We start from the raw sequence: 25,833 nt of genomic DNA on the forward strand, positions 1-25,833 counted from the left end.
CTTTGCCTACCCCTGTCTAATAACCATGCTCTCCTACAATGCCCTGTGGGAACTCCTGTTCTGTCGTTCACACGGAGGTCTGTGGTTCTTTTTGAGTTGACGTGTGTGAGCAGTGTGAGGTGGGTGGCTGGTTATTTTTTCCCCATTATGGAAACTGAATTAATCCAGTCCCATTTATGGAAAGGACCATCCTTTTCTTGATGAGCTATAGCAGGGCCTCTGTTGTGTATGTGGGAATCTGTTTCTGGATTCCCTACCCTATTCTGTGATAGGACTTTTATTATCATGATGATTTGAGTCCTACCACTGATTCACAGCACAATCGTAGATGAAAACTCACCTTTCTCATAGGAATTAACAGCTTTAATAGGGTGTTTGTATGAGAACATCTATTTGTTGAAAAACCATGTGATGGGCACTTTACAAACATGATGACCCTAGCGGGGTCAGGCCCATTTTAGGGGAGCAGAACCCGGGTGTGTCTCCCCGCCCCTGGGGCCTCTGCGCCTGTCATCATGCCACACTTCCTTAACACAGGGTCACTGGGGAAAATGCCATCGCTTATCACTCCTATAAACTGCTACATTTCTGTACGCAAGTAAAACTTACAAATGAGATGTCTCCATGCTGAAAATTTAAAAAAAAAAAAAAAAAGGAAGAGAGAAAGGGGGGAAGAGAGAGAGAAAAGAGCAGGGAAAAAAACCCTGTTTGGACTCTCATTCGGTGCCTGCCCCTCCCCCTCCAATCAAAACAAAACAAAACAAAAAACCCACATCAAGGACAACTGATGAAAACACAGATCAAAAAAGAATGAAAGAAAAACATTTCAAATAAAGCTCGGTGGTTTCTATTTGGAAACAACAACACAAATTCCCACTTGCCACAGTGAACTGACAAATACGAAACGGGCTCTGCGGCAGCGGAGCGGGGATTTTCCGACGGCATCTCCTACCGTGTCATTACTGTGGGTGACCCACAAGTGAGCGGGCGAGTGGACAGCTGGGCCGGGGCTGGGCCTGTGCCCCTGGAGCAGCAGCAGTGAGCGGAGAGCAGTCCTTCCCTGCTAAACACCCCTTTGACGTGTTGTCTCCCTAAACCTGGAAATCCCCACTAGCCTCCAGAACCTACCTCCAAGAAACGGAGTCGCACTCCGAGGTTCCTAGCCAACGGGGGGCGGGAGGGGGGTTGCTCTGATAGGACAGCCAGCCTGGGGTTCCTAAACCACAAGGGTGGCCAAGAAAGTAGAGGTCTCACAGGGTCCCAACTGCAGATTTCCTCTGGGGAAGGAGCCTGGACCCCACAGGTGTCACATGCCCTCATCCCCAGCCCACGGAGGATGGTTACATACGTGGGCATGACCAGCTGACCCAGAGTGATCGGAGCGTGGGGGGTTTTGGTTAACTGATAGCTCGCGTCAGCATGATTCCTGGTCTAAGCATACTCCAAAAGATCTATCGGTTTCTGACACCAAATACTGAAATCAAAGCTCAAGAAAAACTTGGCTGGTATTAATCAGAAGCTCGGGCGCAACCAAACACATCTGAAATAACATCACTGCCGAACGGAGCTCATTAATTCACCAAAGAATCGCAGAATCCATGGGAAAGATTTCTCTTGTGCTTCCAACCACCCCTGCTCCCGCCAACGAACCACACGTACACCCTCACCGGCTGCTATCTGTTCGCTGTTTCACTCATTCAACTAAGTATTTATTAGAAGTTTACTATGTGCCAGTCAGCAGCATGTTACGCTGAAGCAAGAAACAGAAAAATGGTCCCTGCCCTTGCAGAACCTGGCCCAGAGTAACGGAGATGTAATGCATGACGAGTATTTATTGACGGACTGTGATAAGCTGACACAGCAGGTTCTAGGAGGGGTGACCTGACCTCACTGAGCTCCAGGAACGCTTTGCTGAGGAAGGGACCGAAGGCAGCGCAAGGAGGAATGGACCAGGGAATGGGAGTCAGGGGAGAGGTCAGTACGGGTGACTGCCCGAGGTGACCATCAGGCACATCTGATAAACAAAAAGGGAAGTGTGGGTCAGGCTGCTGCAAAAGGGAAGAGGAGCTCTGGATAAAAATGCGAGGCAGGCAGGGGCAGGGTCCTATGGAACCTTCCAGGTGCTAGAGACTCTGGCTTACTCTAAGTACAATGGGCAGTGCTGGAGATTCTGTAAATCGGGCACGTTTGCGAGAGATGGTGGGGGGCAGGGAGAGTCAAGAGACAGGGAGGAAGGATCTTGTTTTTGTTTTAAAAGATGACACTGAATGAATGGGGAACCCTTATCTCCTGAACACCCCAAAAGAAGGAGGGAAACTGGAGATGAGAAGCCATCACTGACCCAGACCAGGGTGACGAGAGTGTACACACCTTAGAGGCAGGGGAATAAAAAGAAATAGCATCACAAGTGGCTCCCAGACTTCTGACCCGAGCAACTGGATGGATGGAGGTATTTCCCCAATCACCGAGAAAGAGAGGGGATGGTTTTATGGGGATATTAATAGTTCAGCTTTGGACATGCTAGTTTTGGAGTATCGGTAAGACATACAAGCAAATGTTACACAGGGCATTAGAAATTTGTCTGAGACTCAGAAGACAGCTTTGTCTAGAGACTGAGTTTGGGAAGCATAGGAGAAGAGATCTTTAAAGCCGTGAGATACCCAGAATACAACTCCATGTCCCCACCTCCATGGTAACCAGACTGGTCCAAGTCACTGTCACCTCTTGCCTGGACGACTGCAGTAGCCTCCCCACAGGATTCCCTGTCATTCTGGGGGGCCCAGAGAGAGTGTGGCACATAAAAGGTATTCAGTAAATATGGAATGAATTTAAGGAATAAACGGGTAGGATTCCTTAGGGAGAAGATGCAGAGTGAGGCAAGCACTCCTGAGCTCTGCCAATGTCCAGGACTGCTCCAACATTTACGAGTTGTGCAAAAGAGGAGGCAACAAAGGACTCAGAGAAGAAGGATCCAGAAAGACATAAAGAAAACCTATAGAAGGTACTATCATGAAAGCCAAGAAAGAAGCAGTATGTCAAGGAGGAAGTGATTAATTCTTTTGAACTGAGTGTTAACATGATGAGAACAAAGTACCACTGATTCTGGCAACAGGTGAAGAATGGCGATACTAAGCAAATGATGAAGATTATGAGCCCCTTCACCTACCAACACGCCCTTTTGAAGACCCACTGGAGTTTTTAAAGACACAAACCCTAAAGTACCAAAAAAAATTTGAGATGCTGAAAGGCAGACAGAAAAGAAGTAACGGACAAGGCCATGGCTTATGGCTGTGTAACTCAGCAAAACCCAAGAAAGTTGATTCTAAGCTGGCAATAAGAGAAACAAACATTCTGCCCTGCAGAATCCCCCAAAGCTCCAATGTTGGTGCCCACATGTACCTCTTTAATGGAAGGTAAAGGTGAAAATGAAAACAGAAGGCCTGTTTGCAAAGTTCAAACATAGGTGTACCTCTAAGGTCTCCTTTCTCTATCTCGATAGAAGATTGGAAGATTCATTAATCAACGACAAGGATAAAACAGAGATACTCTGGCATGAAGGATACCAGACACCGCACTGGAAATAATGGAATGAAGTCAAAGTATCCATGTTAAAATGGAGAGATCCTGTAGCTCTCCCAACAAAATGGTGGTATCAGGCATACATTTTCAAACAAACTCAACTACTTCCTCACCAGTGGCCCCACTTTAAAGGTAATTCTAAAGATTTCAGGCAGAAGGAAGATGACCCCACTTGGACAAACAGAGATACAAGGAGTTAAGGGCAGGGAAAGCAGTAAATATGTGGACAGATCTAAATGAACACAGATATTGTGGGGTTTGAAAATAGAATTAAAGTGTGTAACAACAGCAGCATGTAAGTTGGGGACCACTAAATGGTCCTGGGAAGGGGGAAGGTTTGAGAAACAGCAGACAAACGTTTCCTTAGTTAATGATGCATATTGTAATTTCCCCAGGTATTAACAGAACAGAAAAAATAAAGAACATTTAAACTAGAAAAAGATAAAAATGGAATTATACAAACTAATCTAAAAGAAAGCAAGAAAGAGAAAAAGAAAAAATAGGAAAGACAGAAAGGCTTTAATAAATAGATTGGTGATTATATTAAATATAAATGGGCTAAATGCAACAGCTAAAAGACAGAGATTGTCAAACTAGATTAAAGAAAAAACCCAACTACATGCTGTTTATAAGAAACAACTCTGATGCAGAGAAGTTGAAAATAAAAGGGTTGAAAATGTTATACCCCATAAATACCAACCAAAAGCTAGTTAGAGGAGCTATATTAATATCAGGTAACAAGTATTTTTAAAGATAAAGAGGTTCAATTCATAATGACAAGAACATATCTCAAAGCCTGCCATACACCTTTATCTAATAACATTGCCTCAAAACATACAAAGGGAAAATTTATGCAACTAAGAGGGAAACAAATCTATAACCACAGACTGATATTTTAAAACTCTCTGTAACTGATAAACCAAAATGGACAAAAATATCAGTAAAAATACAAAAATTTCACAAACTTGACCTAATGTATGTGGATAAAATGCTGCTCCCCTCTACTGGAGAAATGTGCTTTTCAAGGACACATAGAACGGTTGCCAAAAAAAGGACTGAATACTGGGTCATAAGGCAAGTCTCAATAAATTTCACAGGACAGAAAAGCATGTGCTCTTTGATCATAACACATTTATGCTAGAAATCAATCCCCAAAAGAGATTTAGAAAAGTTTTATTTGTATAGATTTTAAGAAATCTATTTCTACACAATCCAGGGGTCTAAGAAGAAACCATAATGGAAATTAGAAAACACTTTAAATGTACAGTAACAAAAATAACACACATCTAAATCTATGCAATGGAGCTATAAAAGATAAAGAAAAGGATAAAAGCTTAAAATTAAGAATCCTAATAAATGGACGGATATACCATATTCATGGACCGGAAGACAGTATTGTTTAGATGTCAATTCTCACCAAATTGATTTTAGTCAATGCAGTTTCAGAGAGTAACTCAATATGTGTGGATTTAAGTCATTTTTGTTGGTTAAACTGGTTTTTGTTCGTTGATTTCATGTGTGTACGTACATGTATGTGCACGTAGACACAGAAGCACGAATGTGTGGAATTTGACAAGCTGATTCTAAAACTTTTATGTGAAAAAACAAATAATCAAAAATAGCCATAACACTCCTTAAAAAGAAGAGACATGTTGGAAAGACTGACCTGACTAATACTGAGCCAGGTTAGAAAGTGATAGCACTTAAAGAATATAGTATTTGTGTTAAGGATAGACAAAGAGATCAATGGAAAAGAAAACACTCCAAATACAGACCCACACATATTTGGACACTTAGGATAAAGACGGCACTACAGCTAACAATGCGTGTTCTTTTCAACAACTGAGCTGGGACGATTATGTGTCCATATAGAAAAGTATAAAAATAGACCCCTAATAAACACCATACTCAAAAATCAACTCAAAGTGAATTACAGACCTAAATATAGAAAGTAAAACTATCAACCATTCAGAGGATAATACAGATTATCATCACGACCTCATGGCTAGAAAATATTTCTTTAACAAGATACATACCCAAAGAACTAACCCTAAAGGAAAAGTGATAAATTTGACTACAAGTTCAGAACGTCTGTTAATTAAAATAAACTATAAAGAGAATGGCAAGATAAGTCACAGAATGAGAGAAACAAAACATTAGCAAACATGTAGTTGACTAAGAACTTCTATTTAGAACATACAGAGATCTATTACAAATAAATTACAGAGAGAAAACCCAATGAAAAAACACAGGCAAGAGGTTTCATCAAGCATGGTTTATGTACACGTGCGTGCACACACGCACACACACACGTACAAAATCCAAATGGCAGATAAACACGCTAGTAGATGCTCAGCCTTGTTAGTCATGCAGCAGTAGAACACAAGATCTTTAGCCTTTCCTGTGGTGACATGAGGGAGGAGAGCACAGGTGTACATTAGAGTAAGCCCTCATGTCATGTTATGATAGATTTATCAGACTCTGATACACACGTCAAGAAACAGCAAGCAGCAAAGCATATTACTGAGACATACAGAAGCAACTGCTAGAAAAGCGAGCTGAGAGTGAACTCAAAGTGTGGAGAGTGGAAGCAGAGACCTCATTCCCTCATTCAATACATTTTGGCACTTAAAACACATGTATTATTTTGATGAAAAGAAAATATAAGAACTGAAAAAAACTAAGAATGGATGGGGGAGAGTGAATGGGAGGGAAGGAGGCCAAGTCAGGGTAGGTAGAGAAATCTCTGGCAAATCTGCTTGTGAGCAAGAGCAGAGGAACAGCATGGAGGGCGGCCTGGTGTGGTTTCATGCTGTAATCTGTATCATGTCCCTTTCACGCCAGCTACCAGGAAGGCCAGGTTCTACCTTATGGCTCACATCTAAAGACTGACTCCCTGGGCTCTAGTGCTTCTTCATCTCTGACCATTCCAACCATCAATTTCCCTTTGCTCTGGTATTTCAGTATGCTATCTCTTATCTTATTATGCATACTTTATAGGCCTTTCTAACATGGTAGGCTTTAATAAAACTCCAAAGAATTAATGAATATGCATCATATAACATGCATATGCATGTTATTGATATGCATCAATAAACTATGTCATATTTTAACTTTTCTTGACAATTTAAAGAATATTCTGGGGTCTTGAAATTCTTCATTAATTATCACTGTAAAAGCTAGTTATATACAGCTTATCCATATACATGCTGAGTGACTTCTCTGCTACACGAACAGTTACTGTGGTTTCCCTGGACGTGTTCTGCCCCCTCCCTGGGACTCATGAGGCAGGACAGGGGAGCAGCTAAGAACCAGGCACACACCAAGCTTACGTTCTGCGTCAGATCTGTAGGACGAGCCACTGAGACTCTCTCGGTGGACATCCTCATCTACAAGACGGGGGTGACGATGACGACAGGACCTGCTTCGCGAAGCTGGAGGATTAAATGAGGTGACGTGCAGGAACCCAGTAAGGGTTCAGGGAATGTTTCTGGAAAGGAGGGAATGTACCTGGCAAGGAGGCCAAAGAGACTCTGCCAGCATAGCCACGGGCGGCTGGTCTGCACAGCCACAACGTGCTTTGTGCAACGGCCTGTCAGAGCCAAAGACCAGTGATCAAAACCTTCATTCCCTGGAGGTCAATTCGGGGAACATGGAACTGTGGGTGAATTTCTTTCTTCACATAATTTATCCCTTCCATCAGGAAGCGCACCCACTACGAATGCGCTCGAGCCTTTTTGTACTGCTTTCCTGTGAGCCAAAGCTCTTTTTCTTCTCCCTTCCTTGTTTAGGGAGCTATGACAAATTTCAAAGCCCTGTGAGGCACAGAGCCTGTCATGCCTGATTGTAACGCGATGCACAGAGCCAACTCTGCTTCACCTCGGAGAAGAGTCTTCTGGGGCTGTTCGTCTTTTCCTGACTGGGCTTATAAACTGTTGTGCTCTTTAAATCCAGAGATTTTCTTCTATCGCTCATCAGACAAATGACGGTATCTTTAGCACAATAATGAGCATGTCTCCATCTACGCACTTTAAATATGTGATTTTCATCAGCTCCTTTTCTCTTCTTGACAGAAACCACAGTGGGGGGGGGTGTTCGTTAAGTGCCCCCCTCCCCCGGCTTCTCAGTTCTAGGCTGGGCTGCTCACCCCCTCTCCGGGGCTTACGCTCTCCACATTCTTATCACCCTCCTCCCCAAACACGTGCAACTGACGCAGGGGCACACAGAGGCCAGGGTGAGGGACTGGGCTGAGTCCGGCGGTCACCAGGGAGGTCTGGAACTTACCAGAATACCTCTCAAACCTGAACAGGCTGAGGTCCTCATCACTGTTCTGTGATCAGTTTTCTACAGCGCCACTGGGTGACGGGGCATGAAATGAGCAGGTTCCCTGTACACCCTCCAACAAGGGGGTCACCCAGGCTGTGGCAAGAACCGGAGTGCCCAGCTTCAGTACCAGAGGGTCACAGGGCAGAACCTGTCCAAAATGGGTACTTTGTGCCACTGAAATATTTCTCCCCATTCCTGTGGGGGACGTGTGCCCCTCATGTCTCTGTCACTAGACCATCGTGAAGATGGTTTGTCCCAAAAGACTGGATACTCAGACTGCCTAGAGCACAACAAAAACAAAAACATAAAAACAAAACCCAAATTCTTCACATTTACAAATACGCACGGTTTGGAAAGGTGACATCGACGCGCTGCCGCACACAGGGGGACCATGGACAAGTGCTCCCCCCCCGCCCCGATTTTAAAGCACTTGTGAGGAGAAGACTGGTTTAGAATGTCCCCCCGACCTTGACCACTCCCACTCGCTACCCCGCACAGACCGCAGGACTGCTCCTCCAGCATGCTAACTTTGAGAAAGTGGCTTAGTTCGGAGGCACGAGCACACAAGAAGGCCGGCGGCCACACCACCAGGGAGCCCAGCACCCTGACTGGGGACGCTGCTCACGCTTCCAGTGCAAGGATACAGGGGTTACTGTCGTCGATGCTGCAGCTGTCCAGGATCAAGGGGATGCCGTCCAGCTCACTGACCTGCAGAGAAAGGAAAAGACAAATTTGTACACGGACAAAACCTTGGGTCATGGTGGAGAGGACAAAGCACTGGTTCTTCCTTTCTGCTTCCTTACTCGCTGCCACGATGTAACAGCATCCTGTTATATCTCAAGCCTGCCCCATCAGCCACAGCAGAGTTCTAAACGTGACCTTGACAGTGAGGCAGACAGACACGGGAGGTGTAGACCTTAGTGACCAGCCTGCCCTAAAGGATTCAGATGATGATGAGATGTCAGTTAACAGGTTAACTCCTCTCCTCCCCTGCTACAGCCCGGTCTCCTGTACCTCCCACCACCCCAATCTCTAATGACTCAGCCCAACACCCCTCGTCACTGCCTCTTGGCCTAGCCATGTGCTCACCATCTTCCTGCTCCCGCTAAGTTACACACTGGTGCACAGGCATGATTTCTACTTTACGCAGGCTGCGTACTCATCGTATCATTCCTGCTTTTATGACATGTTAGTGTTATTTTAGGTTTTAGGTGTTATTTGGTAGGATTTGGTAGGTTATTTTTTGGGAATGAAAATGCTCAAAAATTTTTCCATGTAAATTAAGGGTAATTGCTTCTTTGCTTTCTGCCCTCTTGGTTTATGAGGCTTCAGAGGAACGCTCTACTTTTGCTTATCAGGGGAAACCTGTATCTGAAACACCTCCACCAACTCAGAAATATTTAAAAACAGATAAACAAAAAGGGATACACTATTTTTCTTCTTACCCTTCCTCAAAAATGTGGCAACTAGACAGCCACATAAGGACGGATAAGAGTGTATCTCTTCCCAATACTGTTCACCAGGATAGACCACAAATGGATTGGAGTTTATCACAGTTTAGTAGTACTAGTAAGTGGACTGTTTTTCTAAGTTAAGAATAGGAAAAGCAGGGGGACCTGGATGGCTCAGTCATTAAGCATCTGCCTTCGGCTCAGGTCACAATCCCAGCATCCTGGGATCGAGCCCCACATCGGGCTCCCTGCTCGGTGGGAAGCCTGCTTCTCCCTCTCCCACTCCCCCTGCTTGTGTTCCCTCTCTCGCTGTGTCTCCTTCTGTCAAATAAATAAATAAAATCTTTTTTTTAAAAAAAGGAGTAGGAAAAGCTTTTCAAACTATGATTCACAATCCCATAGCAACAGGGACAAGGTTTTAAAGGTTGGAATACATTTTTTCAAAAGGCAAATAAAAACTGGGAAAATTACTTATTAGCTACCAAAGGCAAAAGGTTAATATGTTAATATATAAAGAACTTGTGGGGGCGCCTGGGTGGCTCAGTGGGTTAAGCCTCTGCCTTCGGCTCAGATCATGATCTCGGGATCCTGGGATCGAGCCCCACATCGGGCTCTCTGCTCATCAGGGAGTCTGCTTCCTCCTCACTCTCTCTCTGCCTGTCTCTCTGCCTACTTGTGATCTCTCTATCAAATAAATAAATAAGATCTTTAAAAAAAATAGTAAAAATCGAGAAAAGACCAGTGGTCCAGTACAAAACAATGGGTTGAATACATGAACAGAAATGGTACAGAAACAAAGAAATGAAGATGGACCACGGACATTGGAATAAGCTCCACTTTGCAAATTGCGAGCAGCTGAGACACCGCTTCTCACCCAACAGTGTGCCAAAGGAGCGGGGGACAGGGAGAGACGGGTGCTCTCACACACTGCCAGAGTGCGTGCTAAAATGGCACAGTGCCCATGGAGGGGCACAGAGGGGCAAGGAGGGGCTGTGCGGGGTCAAGCAGACTCACAGGGGCTACTGCTCTCTGACCCAGTCACCCGCACCTGGGACGACACCTCAAACGTCACAGTCCCATGAAGTTAGGTTTGCACACGTGATTCACTGTGGCACACTTTCTACTTTTTAAGTTTGAGATTCAATTCACACACGGTAACGCTCACCCTTTTAAAGTGCACAAGTCAGTGGATTTTCGTTTAGTCCCACAGTTGTGCGACCATCACCGCTCCCTAGTTTTAGGACACTTTTGTTATCCCCAGAAACTCCATACTCATCAGTCATTCCTCCCTTCTTCCTCCGTCCGCAACCCTGGCAACCACCGATCTTTCTGTCTCTGGATTTGCCTCTTCTGGACGTTTCGTATAAATGGGGCCGTTCGGTATGGGGCCTCTTTCAGTTAGCGTAATGCTTTTGGGGCCTTCCACGCTGAAGCACGTACCAGCGCCTCGTTCCTTTTTACAGCTGAATAATATTCCACCGTCTGGACAGACCACGTTTTCATCCGTTGACAGACATTTGAATTGTTTCAACTTTTTGGCTATTACGGCCATGCTGCTGTGATCACCGTGTACCTGTTTCTGAGTGGATGATTTATATTTAATTCTCCCCACTGTGCATCTGGAGGAAAAATGGCTTGGTCTTGGTAACTCTCGAACATTCTGAGGAACCGCCAGAGTGTTTCTCAAAGTGCTGTACCGTTCTCTAGTCCAGCTGCAACGCATGAGGGTTCCAACTGCCGCACACCCTTCTCGGTACTTGTTAACCATCTTGGTGGGTGTGAAGGGCTGTGTCATCGTGGTTGGATTTGTATTGCTCTGACAACTAGTCGGGTTGTATACAATGCAATGTATGACAACAAAGATCCCAGAAACGACTCAAATGTCAAATATGCTATGGCACAGATGCGAAAGGCTTGTACACAGCTGGGAACACAAGTGGAGAAGACCTAACACACTACTGTGCAGGGATTGCCAGGACGCAAGGTAAGTGAAGAAAGCAAAGTGCAGCGTGGGCTTGTCTGTGGACCTTTTGGGTCATGAATCAGGAGAAATATACAAATTTTCTCGTATTTCCCAAAAGACACCCTGAAGGGTGAAGTAAAAAGCTGTAATGGTTATCCATAGGGGATGAGGAGAGAACGAGGCACAAGAAACAGGAACGGAGACAAGGTCTCTGTTAATGTACCTGCTTATGGAATTCCGACTTTGGAATCCTGAATGTATTTTATATAATTTTATATAGTTAAAATTATATTTTATATAATTAAGTTTATAATGGATATTAACTAGACTTCTTGTGATTATGTCAAAATATACACAAATACTGAGTCAGTATGTTGTATACCTGAATGTCATATGTTATGTGTCAATTGTGCCTTAATAAAAAAGTTAAATTTACAAAGTTATTTTAATCTGATGACACATAAAACAAAGAAAAACTATTTCACAGAACTGAAACAGTCCCTGGTGAGATGTGTATCCTAAACTCAGAAAGAACCACACAGAAACCTTCAGACGGCATTCAGCTTCACTTATTCTGAACCGTTATTTATATATTTAGTTTAAAGCAAAGGATAATTAATGTTTTTAGGAGCAAAGATTTTCAGCATAAAAAAGAACTATCAAATCCAGAAACTAATTTTATACTTATAAATTAGAAACATTAGTAAGATTTCCTGATCTATTTTTCAATTTCTAAGAAACATTTATTCCCTAGCTGCCTACTGTGATGATGGCCCAGAAGAGAAGACAAGCATCACTGAGCATTCCCAGGGCTGGATGAACTGCGGACCCTCCTCGACTTACCATGGGGTTATGTCCCGATGAACCCATCGTTACTACACCCAACCTACTGAGCGTCGCAGCGGAGCCCCGCTGACCTTAAGTGTGCTCGGAACGTTCACGTTATCAGCCTACAGCGGGACAAAATCATCTGCCACAAAGCCAATCTGATACTAGAGTGTGAAACAGCTCACGCACAGAGTGAAAAGCGGAAAGGCTGAAGGGCGCGGCCCAGCTGTCAGCGCACCAGCTGCTGCTGACCTGTGTGATGGTGTGGCCGACAGGAAGCTGTGGCCGCTGGCCCGCGTCACCAGAGAGCACCGTGCGGATCGCTAGCCCGAGAAAAGATCCACTGTCAACACTCCAAGGGCGGTCTCTATTGAACACATTATCACTCGCACACCATCATCGGGGTGGAAATTCCGAAGTCGAGCCACTGTGAGCTGGGGACCGTCTATAAATACGTGTGCTGGCGGAAGAAGGCAGCCCTCCCGCCGCAGGGTCACTGATACCGACCATCCTCAGTTTCACAAAGGCAGAGAGGAAGAGAAGAAATCTAATTCCTACCCTTTTTTCTAGGCACTGGAGATAGGGTGAGAAATGAACTTAACAGACATCAAGCAGGCGCGAAGGAACGACAAACACTTTCATCATGTTTCCCGTCATTCTGATGAAGCCCGGGTACGCATTATTGGCTCTACTTTACTGAATAAGGAAGCGGGGCTCCTGAGTTAAGCACCTCCTCCCCAGGATCACTTCACTAAGGAGTGCTACTCAAAGTGGCCTGGAGACCACCGCAAGTCTGTGAAAATAGACCAGGAGAGGAAAAAGCCAGGAACCGAGCTAACGATTTAACAGGGTTGTCCTGCTACGCTGTTACGTACCCTGAATCTTAAAGTAATAACATCTAGGTTTGAATCTTCCAGGTCTTTTTAAAATTATTTTTCTAGTAATTCATTTGTATTATATTTTATAAGTATCTTGGTCCAGGATGGTCTGGGAGAAAAGAGAGGACGTTCTTCAGCACAGGTAGTGTGAGAAGCATTGACTCGGAAGGTCAGAGCCCTACAGAGGGCCGCACCTGGAAGGGGTCACATGCTTGAAAAGCACAGAAGGAAATGTTTTGGCCAAACTGGTAATGCCCCAGTGAGATTATAGTCAAAGCTTCCCAATGCAACCCTCACACCGCACGTCTCCTCCAATAACCCGCCACGCACCTACCAGCAGGACTGAGGTACTAACAACGACATTGCCAATGCCTGTGTCCTGGGGTGAAGAGGAAGGATCCAGAAGGAACAAGGGCCTGGTGACTGGCATAGTGATGAAGGGGTACCATTGGACCCTCCAGCCCTTTGCAAATATGTGATCTTAAATCCTCCTGGAACATACTGGAATAGCTCGGTGTCTGACCATACAGCACCGGCCTCACAGGGAAGGCCTCCCCGAAGAAGTGGCATTTAGCTCGAGATGAGCGCAAACATGCATTAAGTGAACAAATCAAGGGGGCTGTGGAGAATGTCTTGCCGGGAGAAAAGCATGTACAAAATCTGGGCGATCCAGAGGACCAGAGAATGTTCCAGGAGCCGGCCAGGCAGCACGGCACGGGGATGAAAAGCAAGAGCCCGGGAGACACATGCTGGGGTCCAGGCCTGGTTCTGCAGCTCCGCTGAGCTGAGTGACTTTGGGCAAGTCACTTAACCCAGGAGACTGTGTTTTCTTGCCCATAAAATGGGAGGATGGAGCTCACTTCCAAGGGCAGTTGTGAGAAGGGGACTGACTGCCACAGGTGCTCGCGCACTGCCGGTGCCCCACGATGGCATCCGCTGGTCACACTGTTAACAGGGGTTCAGGTGCTTGCAGTGAGCGGAGCTCTCTGGAGGATGAAGAAGCAGGAAGAGAATGTCCACAGAGCTGAGTTTACAATCCTACTTTGTACCTAATTCAAAAAACTGTAAATTTTTTTTTCAAAAAACAGTAAATTTCTTTTCAAAAATCTTTTTTTTTTTTTGGTGAGAAATAAAACTATTCAGGATCTAATATTTGATGCAAAAAACATTCTCATTTTTGGGGGGCGGTGGGTAAGGAGAATCCTCAGGGGTGCTAAATGGGTGAGATTTCCTTTGAAGGAAACGAAATCGCATGCTAAAATGTGCAATTTAGGCAGGCAGTGAGAGCGAATGCAAGAGCTGCTGAAGACCATGGTTATGCTAGGGCTGTAGCTGTATTGGGGGGCATGCTTTCCCAGGTAAATATTTCTCATTCACACTGCTCCATTACGAAATGATACAAGATACATTTTTTTTTAAAGATTCTATTCATTTACTTGACAGAGAGAGGGAGAGGGCACAAGCAGGAGAGGGAGCAGTAGAGGGAGAAGCAGTCTCCCCACTGAGCAGGGAGCCCGAAGCTGGACTCGATCCCAGGGCCCTGGGCTCATGACCTGAGCCAAAAGCCAAGCTTCACCGACTGAGCCACCCAGGCGTCCCTATACAAGAGAACTTCTTATGGAGATTCATTAAATGTTTGTAACATAAATGATCTCCAGACAAGGATGACGGTGGCATTATGACAAATACACAATTGTATACTCAAGAATGGACTCAGGTTCCGTCACCGGGATGAGGACACGCCGATGCCAGCCCTTCAGGGGGAGTGACCCGTAACACAAAGGTGTTAGGACCAAGCTCAAGTTGACTGCTGCAGCTACATGTGTGGCACTCCCGTCTGGGGCAGGGGAGAACAATTAGGAAATTAACAAGTTTTCTTCTGTTCACACTTCATAAAACAAGGAAGCTGTTTGTTTTCTTACCTAACATGTTGGGAATTGATTCTAGACCTGTAATAAATGAGTCACAAGCTGTAGTGCACATCAAGGAGCCAAGCTCAGTCAACACTTTCACGAGGTAACACATCTCAACAAGACAGCAAGTCTGGCTTAAACAAATGAACATTTAGCCCCTGGAAATAAAGTGTAAACAGAAGGACCATTAATTGATTTGCTAACTGTTCCCTCCTTCCTTGGCCAATCATCTCGGGGAATGTACTCTGCCAAGTGTGCAGGCCAACCTCTACTGTCTAAGCTCCTTTGGGAAAGTAATTAGATGGACAGAAAACAGAACCTCAACTGTTCTGACTGCTCTCACAGCAAACGTTACACGCAAAATCCAAGAACCCGAAGGACGGCCAGAGCACGATACCAACGCAGGACCTAATCTCCATGAAATATATAGTGAATCGAGCATAACTGACATTTGGTAAAAATGTGTTCACAATACAGCTCCTCAAAGCAAATACATCCACAAACAGAAATCAGGGTCCTCGTTCTGAAGTGAAATCGATGACCAGTAGGGGTGTGGCGATACTCCAACAAGGTCTCCGTGGGACGGAAGCCATCCTCAGACACGCTCACAGCCACTCAGAGGGCCTGGAGCCCAAAGGCAATGCTGGATGACAAGGACCACCCGGTCAGAAATGTGGACGCACCTGTCCATGGGCTGAGACTCAACGATCCCCTCAATCACCTGGAAGGACGGCAGATGCTTTGGATGCAGAGAGCCCTACACAAGAATTCCAGCCCATCCTTTCAGCCACGGAACCTGGAGGAGGTTTCTGAACTTCCCGAAGTCCAGACTTGTGTGACGAGGGGTCACGCCCACCTCAGGGGGTTACGATGAAGATCCGCGAGGAAGTGTTCAGCACAGTGCTCCGCACGTCAGGACATAAGACACGGCAGCGTCTGTGATACTGCTCTCACCTGGTTCAGAGATTCTGAAGGTTTCCTTCACGACCCATACTTGCAAAGGGCCGGACACAGGACTCCTTCACCGAATACAAGCAAAGTTCCAAAACATAAAGACTGGCACTTGCAGAAGGAGGAAATCGGTAGCCGTGGTGACTCTGGGTGAGTCAAGCTTCTCCTGAGTGTCTCATGAGCTGCGTGTGATGCTGGGCGGCTAAGCCCTCCCCGCAGCCCCTTGCCAGCTGTTGCCTCACACGGTCAAGTGTGACCGCAAACACGGTCTCGTTCATCTCCGTGTTGCACGCGCTTCTGCACTGTTTCGTGCAGCATCAGCCCGGGCACTTCATGATTGAGCTGCTGCGGCCTCCAGAGAAACAGGTTATGGGGCTACGACTCAAGAAGCCACAGGCCGTCTGGTAGATTCTGCAGGCCATCTTGATCTAGCATGCAGAGCCCAAGGCTAGGCTAGTGGTTCACAACCTTGGCTCCACATCGGCACCCCTGGGAGGTTTCAAACAGGACCGATCCTGCGGTTCCAACCCCAGGACAAAGAAATCACAGTCTCAGAGAGTGAAGTCAGGGGATCAGAGTCTTGGATGGAGTTTTCCAGGGATTCCAATGTGCAGCTGAGCTGAGAATTCCTGACCCGGGCTGAGTCCAAGAGCACCCACAGAGCCAGCGCTGGGGACTCATCGTAAACCCTGAAAGAAGACCCTAGGACGGAGCTCACTGCCTTCGTGTTTTCCCCTCTGGTGCTTTTTTCCCCCTTTCTCCAAATTCCTAAACCCAGCTTTGTTGAGCAATGACTGACATACAGCAGACTGTCGTTGCCCCCGTGCAACCACAAACAAACCAAGGTCAGAATGTCCACCTCCCCAGGAAGCGCCCCGCCACCCACGCGGCTTGCCCCCAGCTCTTGCAGCCGCGCAGCCGCCTTATGCCACGACTAAGCCTACCTCTTTCATTCGTTTTTTTCAAGTGGCTGCTCTAGGGTTTAGAGGATGCGTCTCTGACTTGCTGTGGTCTCCCTACAAGCAGCATTACACTGTTTCCCACACAGCGTCAAGAGTCTCACAACCGGACCCCCCACTTGACCCTGGGGCAAATTCTCATGCACTTTACTTCCACACATCATAACCCCCCGAATACACTGCTTTCCTTCGCTTGATACAACTTCCCTCCACACCCCCCTGGGCACAGCTCCGCCGATGGCAATCTCTCCTGTCTATCTGGAAATGGCTTTACTCTATGTTCATTGGTGAAGGATATTTTAGCTGGATATAGAATTCCAGACTGAGTTTTTGCATTTTAGAGCTGTCACTCCACTGACTCCTGTTTTGCGCCACCACCCAGGAGAAGCCTGCCAGCTCGAGAGTCTTTGTTCTTTTTCTTCTTCTTTTTTTTTTTTTTTGAGAGTCTTTGTTCTTTTTGACCAGCCGGCAAGAGTCAGAGCGGCAGTGGCAAGTAGCAGCACCGCAGAAAGGTGAACTGAAGCCAAAGGGGGTTCTTTGCAAACACTAACGAAATGAAAAAAATTCCAGGAAGACTGATGAAGAAAGAAAAGAGAGACACCGATTTAAACAGAACAGAATGAAAAGAGTTAAACAGCTATAGAAAACATAGATTCAAATGAAATATTATGAATTTCATGAAAAAAAGCTAGAAATCTAGGTATAATAGAATCTCTGAGGAAAGTAGAAGACATCAGCATTGACACAATAAATATAAATCTTGAACAGAATAATTTAAATACTTAAATTATTTAAAGATACAAAAATAAGGAAGACTGACAAAAACATTCAAAGATCCAATGGCTCTCCAAGTGAGGGCCTCCAAATTTCTCAGGACCACATAATCTACGGTGTATTTAAGTTGTTCCCAAACAACAGGACAAGAAAGAAGGCTTCCCAGCTCATTTTAGAAGGCTACTCTGAGTTGGTCCAAAGCCAGCATCAGACAGACCAGGATAGGAAATGACAGGCCTATTTAAGTATGAACATATACCCCCTCCTGTCCCCCCAACACAAAAATCCTGCAAGAAGTATTTGATGAACTAAATTAAACATACTACAAAAATTCACCAGGATCCTCTAAAGCCAACCGGAAAATCTACAATGTAATCATCCTCGCTAATGTACTAAGAATTACCTCACTACCACAGAAGAAGCATGGTCATGGTTAGCACCTATTTGTGATTTTTCTTAATTCTCAGAGAACTGGAAAACATTTCTAACTTGAAAAAGGCTATATGCCAGAAACCTGTAGTATCATACATGCTAAGAGAAAATTTAGGTAGATCCCAAGACCAGAAAAAAAAACTCAAGGGGATGGTCTTCTTATTCTATGTAGGAAAATAAACTCAGTGAAATACTGTGACTTAAAAAGGTCTTTGTTTGGATCTTTCTGACTCTGGAAACCAGAGAGGAGTCAGAGTACTGCGAACAGTGCTCAGTCCTACTGTCAGAACAGAAGCAGCGGAAGAAAACAAACAGAAGAAAGCAATCAGGCTGATTCGAGTGAAGGAAGAGCAATTTTTTTTTAAGGAGTAGAAGTTGAAATCTTAGAGGATCGATTACCCAGATATAAAGTGGAAAATAATCATCCAGGAGGCTGGGATAAAAGGACCTAAAGGGACATGAAAATGCACCCAGTCCTAACTGTTCTCCGAGATGGGTAGAAGTTTTAGTTATTACTGGCACAGAGACTGGACTGGGGCCCCACAAAACCCAGGACAGGAAGAGAACCATGGGCTTGGCTCACTGGAATTGCTCACAGGGGCAGGATCCAAGAAATGAGTGAGGAGAAAACCCGTAAGTGTCACAGACCACCGACTGTCACAGACTCACAAAAGTCCCAGAGAAGCAGAAATAAGACCTTTCTGCATCACTGCTCTCCCCTGGACACGGCAGACTTTCTGCTGAGACTGCTGAGTGCTGGTTTCTGGAGACACGGTTTTGCTTGGGGAAAACCCCGAGCAGACTGGGCACTGGCTCGTCTAACTTTGGTGTGCGGGGCCGGTGCTCTGAAAAACCTGGGCCCTGTTACCTTTCCTCAATTTTAAGAAGTGAGGCATGTCAGGGACTCGGTATTGGGGTTTGGGAACCTGCGGGACACCAACCCGGCCCGCAGCAGGTAAAGGAGTCCCAACCCCAAGAAGGCACAGGGAACCCCTCCAGGCAGGATTACACGGAATAAGAAATCGGACAGGACACATTTTTAAATTTCAATCTCTTTGAATTTTAAGTCATACGGGCAGAGAATCTGACTTTACTGTCTCGGACCTTAATTTAAAATGGAATGTAATCTTTGGATTTCAATGTCTCCCCGGGAATCTGATAATGAGATAGAATTAATATTCAAATTTAGAGTATCTCTTGTGGGCATCTTATTATTACACTGAATTTAGTCTCTTAATATGCAATGAATTCTCTGCCTTGAGGTCAAAGTGACTTTGGAGTTAATTTAATTCATGGGTTGGTGTGACCCACTTAAGAGTCTTCTGGGGGCAAAATCTCGGCTCTTCACCAGTGGTCCAGGAGAAAGAGCGGAGCACGGCTGGTGGAAGAAGCAAGAGTGTCCTCATAATAAAGGTCAGAACAGAATGGTCCTGACAGCGGAGCTTCCCTCTGAAGAAGAAGGGACACATCCGTGGCCCAATACCTCAGCAGAACAACAAAACCCAGAAAAAATGCTGACGGGGCAGACATCTGCTCTCTTTACGTTGCAGAGACAGCTGAATTAATGTAACATCTGACGGCCTCTCCGGGTCCTTCCCTCCGGGTCTCCACTAGCTCCCTCCCAGGGCAGTGGCTCGGAGAGGCCAGCGCTTCCATTCTGGTTTCCATTCTGGTCCAAGCGAGGCTGGTTCTACGACATCCGCGGTCCATCCGTGTCTGTCTGTCTGACTCTTTCATTGGACTCTGGGGTCTTCACCCACATGAAGCGTGCTTCCTTCATTCCTGCATCTCGTGCTTTGCCCTTAGTAACTAGTTGCTGAAAACATACATGGACGTGAAGCAGGTGAAACAGCTCTGCTGACTGACCCCATGCACACACCCGCAAGCGGACAGGCAACAAAGTCTTAGTGCTCGTGCAGCTTAGCTCGGGGGAGTGCGGGACACATCCAGAAGGATGCACGAGCAAGAAATCGGTAAACAAATAAAAACACATTACAGACCGTGATAATTCCTACAGAGGGAATAAACAGGATGACCAACTAGACAGTGACAGGGAGGCTCTCTTTCAAACACAGTGGCCACATAATACTTTTCCACAAAATGGTGACCTTTGAACAAAGACCCAAGCACGAAAACGGGGCAAGCACTCCACGACCTAGCGGGAACCCAAATCGCCTGAGGGAGAGCGGGCTAGAAGTACAGACCTGGCGGTGGAAAGAACTGAGCACATCTGGGGTACGGAAAGGAAATCAGCATGGCTCCGTGCAGGGAGCAGGGGTGACATGGTAGGGGACTAAGCCGGTGAAGGAAGGAGCCGGAGCCCATGGACTAGAGGTTCTCAAAGCAGAGTCCCTGGAGTGGCAGCCAAAGCATCACCTGGGCTTGTTCTAAGGAATGCAAATCCCGAGCCAGCCCTGAGCCTCCAGAATGGAAACGCTGGGGCCGGGCCCAGCAGGGAGCTGTCCAAAGAGCCTTCAGATGATGATGATGCTTGCTGAATTCCAAAAATCGCTGGTACGCAGCAGTGGTTCTCGATCCTTCCTATGAATATGAATCACTTGGGGAGCTTTTAAAAGTGATGCCTTGATCCCACCACACATCAGCTTCACCTGAATCTTGGGGGTGATGGTCCAGGAACATATACTTACGTTCATGCACGTATTTTAAAAGCCCCCTAGGTGATTCCACTTCCTAGAATATAGTCCTGAAGGTCAGGGAAATCACTGGGATCTTTTTTTCCCTAAGTGTAAAAGCAGCGATCGAAGATTTTATGCAATAATCCAATGTGGATTTTCAAAAAGAGGACCGCAGGCTGCCGTATACAGATGTGAGTGAGGAAGAGCACTCTGGGAGGGCTGTCAGGCGTTCCCTGCAGCAGGTTGAGTGGAAAGCAGACAGGTGCACTGGGGGTAAAAACAGCAGCTGATGGGAGACAGATCCGATGGATTTGTCTTCTCCAGCGGTGGGTGGTGAAGACAAAGGACTGGTTTCACTTACTGAGAGACGGAGGAGCTCGGAGACCTCCGAGCAAACACAAGCAGTTACGTCTTCTGTATTTGCTTATGGGGAATGTGAGCTGCCATGTATCCCATCGTGGAGACCAGGGGACAGGTCTGGGCTCGAGAGGGACACAGGGTCATCTGTACACAGATCGATGGTCTTTAAAGCCCAGAACTAGGGGCCTCCCAGGGGAGGTGGCTGCAGACAGCGAAGGGCTCGGGACCAAGTCCTAAAGCATTCGCACACTTAGGGGTTCTCAGACGGGGATTTCTGTGCTCCTTCTACAGCCTTGGCATTGTCGTCAAATATGGTTTCATCAAAAGGTTTGAACAATCCAACACTGGATACTGCAGGGAAATGTAAGCACTTTCTCATGGACTAATTTATAAGAAATAGCAATTTTTTTCCTGGAAGGTGAAAATCAATAATCAAAAATCCAGAGGGATAAGATTTTCTTTAAAAGCCACAGTGACGGGGCACCTGGGTGGCTCAGTGGGTTAAGCCTCTGCCTTCGGCTCAGGGCATGATCTCAGGGTCCTGGGATCGAGCCCTGCATCGGGCTCTCTGCTCAGCAGGGAGCCTGCTTCCTCCTCTCTGCCTGCCTCTCTGCCTACTTGTGATCTCTCTGTCAAATTAAAAAAAAAAAAATCTTAAAAAAAAAAAAAAGCCACAGTGACCATCAGATTATTTGCCCAGCGATCATTTTTCAGGGTGACTTTTTAGAAGGTGATTTCTAAACCGAATCATGTGGGCTGTAAATTTCTTCCCTTGTTGAGGTTACAGGAATAATATATATGCACATATATTGAATAAAATATATTTTATTAAATCGAATAAAAAATATTTTAATTCCAACCAACTGCTGCTGTGCCAGCCTTGTCCTTGAGAGGAACAGAGGCAAACTCGATGGGAAATTCAATGTCAAGACGATTGGTCGCGGCGTTCAGTAAGTCTACTGTGTGCTCGGGGTTAAAAAAAAAAAAAAAAATAGCCAGTCCCGGAAGTGGAGGCTGGACGGTGCGGGTGAAATAACCAGTGAACCAGTGGGCTCCCCGGTCCCTGAGCCCCTCTGTCCCTCTCTGCTTGAGGGCAAACAAAGCAAGGAGGAAACAAGCAAGAGGGTAGAACGAAAAAGGTCAGTTTCAGTGCCAGCGAGAACTAGAGTTCATCTCCGCTCGCAGTCACCACCCTGAAATCTCACCCAACCCAGGCTGACATTTGAGGATCTGATCCATTCCGTTAGGGGTCAGGCCTCACCCCTGAGGTGGGGACAGAGCCCATCCATGAACGTGTTCATGTAGTTCGACATTTCTGTTCAACCCGTATGTATTACAGACACGTATGTTTAAAAACGAAGATCATCTGTCTATAGACGCTATTCTGTGTCTTTCCGCATAATAAAAATTGTTTGAAAATGTGATTTTTAAAATGCTGCATACCATTCCGTTACGACAATCTGCCATAATTTATTTCACCTTCCCTGCTGAGGGCACTTGAGTAATTTCGAAGCTTTTACCAACAATATAACGAGCATTCATGTATCAATATTTTTAACGACATCACCGATGATCTCCTTTGGAGAAGTTTCCCAAGGAAAACTACCATCATCTCCAGACCTCTTTGACACAACTCGCCAAACTGCGCCCCCAGAGGGTCCTGCCGCTTCAGATCACCCTCGTCCTTGACGTCACTTTATCCTTACTGACACGGAGCAATTTTTTCCAAAGTTGTTTTTCTTCAACAGAAAAAATTTTTACTTTCCAGCGTCACTCTTTTTATTATTGTTGTTATTGTTGTTAGAAAGGCCGAGCATTTTTCCACCTAAGTTTTGTGCAGGTGTTTTGAGAAGCAAAGGCTGTAGGAGGTAAAGGCCTGCGCTAGTGAAGTTTTGCAGACCAGCTGGAACACGCAGAGTGGGTTCTGGAACCCGAGTTGGGAAGAACCCACAGGACTTGCAACGGGTGAGCAAACGTACACCTAAGAAGGACCGTGTCCGCGGGACAAGGCTTAGCCCAGCGTTCCACAGGGGACCGGGCCCCCGCAGAGCGTCCGTGTGAACGCTGACAATGGGTGGACGGCACCAACGGCAGAGCCATGGCGGGGGCCCCGAGCGGACAAGAGACTGTACCCCACGGGCGAGCTTGGCCAAGACACCGCAGGGCGGAGCACGCTGGGAAAGAAGAGCACGTGGAAAGGAAGCCGGGCCCGGCTACGGGGCCGGGCCCATTCAGAAAGAAGAGAAGCCAGAGAGAAGACGCGTCTTCCGACTCCACAGGGCGACACAGCAACGTTCTGACGGGGCTTGTGGAAAAACAAAGAAGCGTTTCAGGAAGAGCAACGCTGAGACTCTTAAGGTACTCACAGTACAAAGGACAATGTGATTAATAAAAATATTTTTTACGTTCAACGACCAAATTCCGAGAAGATTAACAACTGACTTCTCGCTAGCCAACACCTGCATCCGAAGCGAGTACGCGTTTCTCCGAATTCTTCACCAGCAGACACGATCTGTTTCCGAAGAGGGAATGGAACGAGCCGGGTTTACAGCGGCTTACTGCATTCTGCTTACAAGGCTGCAAACAACAGTAGTCATTTTTTTTTAAATTTTATTTATTTATTTGACAGACAGAGATCACAAGTAGGCAGAGAGGCAGGCCGAGAGATAGGGGGAAGCAGGCTCCCTGCCGAGCAGAGAGCCCGATGCGGGGCTCGATCCCAGGACCCTGGGATCAGAACAGTGGTCATTTTTAAGGGCGAAGGGAAGAGACTGCCCATGGTAAAGTCGTCCCCTGGCCACAGGATGTATGTGCTTCCAGAAACTTCAGGGCAGGATGTCTGGGAGGTATTTTCAACTGCTTTGGAATGCAAAGCATATTCAAGTGTTCGGTGGGGGGAGAAATGGACGACGACGGGGTCCAGAGGCTGCCAAGCAGACCCCTTCTAGACACTGTTCCTGACGCCAGGTTCTTCACTTTTACACAGGAAGGGGTGAGCCACAGAAACTCAGCTGAGTCACCCTGGGCTCCTCTGAAAACCAGGCAGAAAGTTCGACTGCCACAGCACGGGGTGTCACTTACCTGGGGGGGAGGTGAGACAAGGGAATGTCTTGCACAATACCTGCCTTCCAGAAAGCGTTCAATAAAATGGCAGATAGTAATATAATCTTCTTTATTTGTCCTTCTACTTAGGGCATTTTTGTTGCATTCTTTGCAAAGAATGTTAAACTAGCAGAATTACAAGGAAAGAAGCGCAGGCACAGGGTTCTTTTGCCACTAAGGGCATTTCTTGAAGACTGTTTCAGCAACGAAATGTCAAAAGCTGGCCAGCGTAGCAGCTGGGGAACTAAATGAAAGCCTCTGTTTTCAAGCAGAAATAGGGGAAAGTACGAATCAAGACGTGAACTGATCTCGGACATTCTTGAGTGCACGTGACTTAAAGCTCCACTCTACTCAACGGCCTCCTTAAAGCACCAACAGATATGACTTGAGAAAGCAGTAAGACCAGAAAGGGATCGGTAAACCGTGTCAGCGGCAGAGAAAACAAAGCAGCTCGGGAAAAGTCATGCTGGGACGTCTGCACTATCACACACAGCTATGTTTAGAACAGAAATAACCCATAGAACAAGTTTTTAAAAATATGCATTCCACCTCTGCTTCTTGGGCTGTGATTCCCACCCCACCACACTGTCCACGGTGTCACCCTTCAGCGCCTGAACAAACAGAAATCGGTCCGGAACACATTCAGTCTTTAATTTTTAACCCGTGGACAGAATCTCAATGGCTCGCTGTAACACGACGAGCTCCCTGCCACTAGTAAATACAGCCCTGGAAACAAATTATCCACTTGCCCATGGTGTTAAAAAAAATAAATAAATAAATACAGGAAAGAAAGAAGGACCCGCTGAGAACCTCGCCACCAGCGTGGTAGGAACATCAGAGCACCAACTTTGGGTCCTTTCCCTGGACTGATTGTCTGTTTGCCGATACCTTACAACTATCCACTCATCGGACAAAACTTGAAAATAAAGCTATTCCGCGACAGACCCTATGGTGGGGGCCGATGGGAAAGAGGCACGTTTACGGTTCTTACCCCAGTTGGGGCGGGGGCAAGGGATGAGGGAGCGAGGAAGGCCCGAGACAAGAGCAACATGTCATTCCCATTGGAAGGAGCACAACGCACCAAAGAGACACAGAAGAGGAGCCCAGGTGGGGCCAGAGAGGCCTTGAAGGCCTAGCTTGTAAGTTCCACTTTTTACCCTGAAGGCAACGGAAGACACTTTGTGTAGAGATCTCTTTCAGAACACACACACATATTTTTTTTTAGATTTTATTTATTTATTTGACAGAGATCACAAGTTGGCAGAGAGGCAGGCAGAGAGACAGGAGGAAGCAGGCTCCCCGCCGAGCAGAGAGCCTGATGCTGGGCTCGATCCCAGGACCCTGAGATCATGACCTGAGCCGAAGGCAGAGGCTTAACCCACCGAGCCACCCAGGCGCCCCGAACGCACACATACTTTATTTTAAAAATGTAATTTCCTACAGTAGCGTATATAAAACTGAAGTGCACAGCTTGTAGATGTTTTATATATGGACATGCATGTGCAACTTTTACTCAGATCAAGACAAAGAACATTCCAGCACCCAGAAGCTCCCTGAGTCCCCTACCAGTTGATAACCCCATATAGCAACTAGGACTCTACCCTCTACCATCTTACATTACTTCTGGCTGTTCTGGAATTTGGGTCTATGGACCCACACAGTCTGCACCCTCATGTAGGTT

At 46.3% G+C, this 25,833-nt stretch overlaps 1 protein-coding gene across 1 annotated transcript in view; it reads right to left on the reverse strand.

Moving 5' to 3' along the window:
• Positions 1-25,833, reverse strand: part of ATXN10 (ataxin 10) — a 159,432-nt gene that overhangs the window by 19,484 nt on the left and 114,115 nt on the right. Inside the window, exon 10 of the mRNA XM_080809915.1 lies at positions 8,550-8,613. Coding sequence (XP_080666041.1) covers positions 8,550-8,613 — 64 coding nt within the window. The remainder of the gene's footprint in view (positions 1-8,549; positions 8,614-25,833) is intronic.

This window comes from Martes martes (genome assembly GCF_963455335.1).
Source record: "Martes martes genome assembly, chromosome: 8".
Lineage (NCBI taxonomy): Eukaryota > Metazoa > Chordata > Mammalia > Carnivora > Mustelidae > Martes > Martes martes.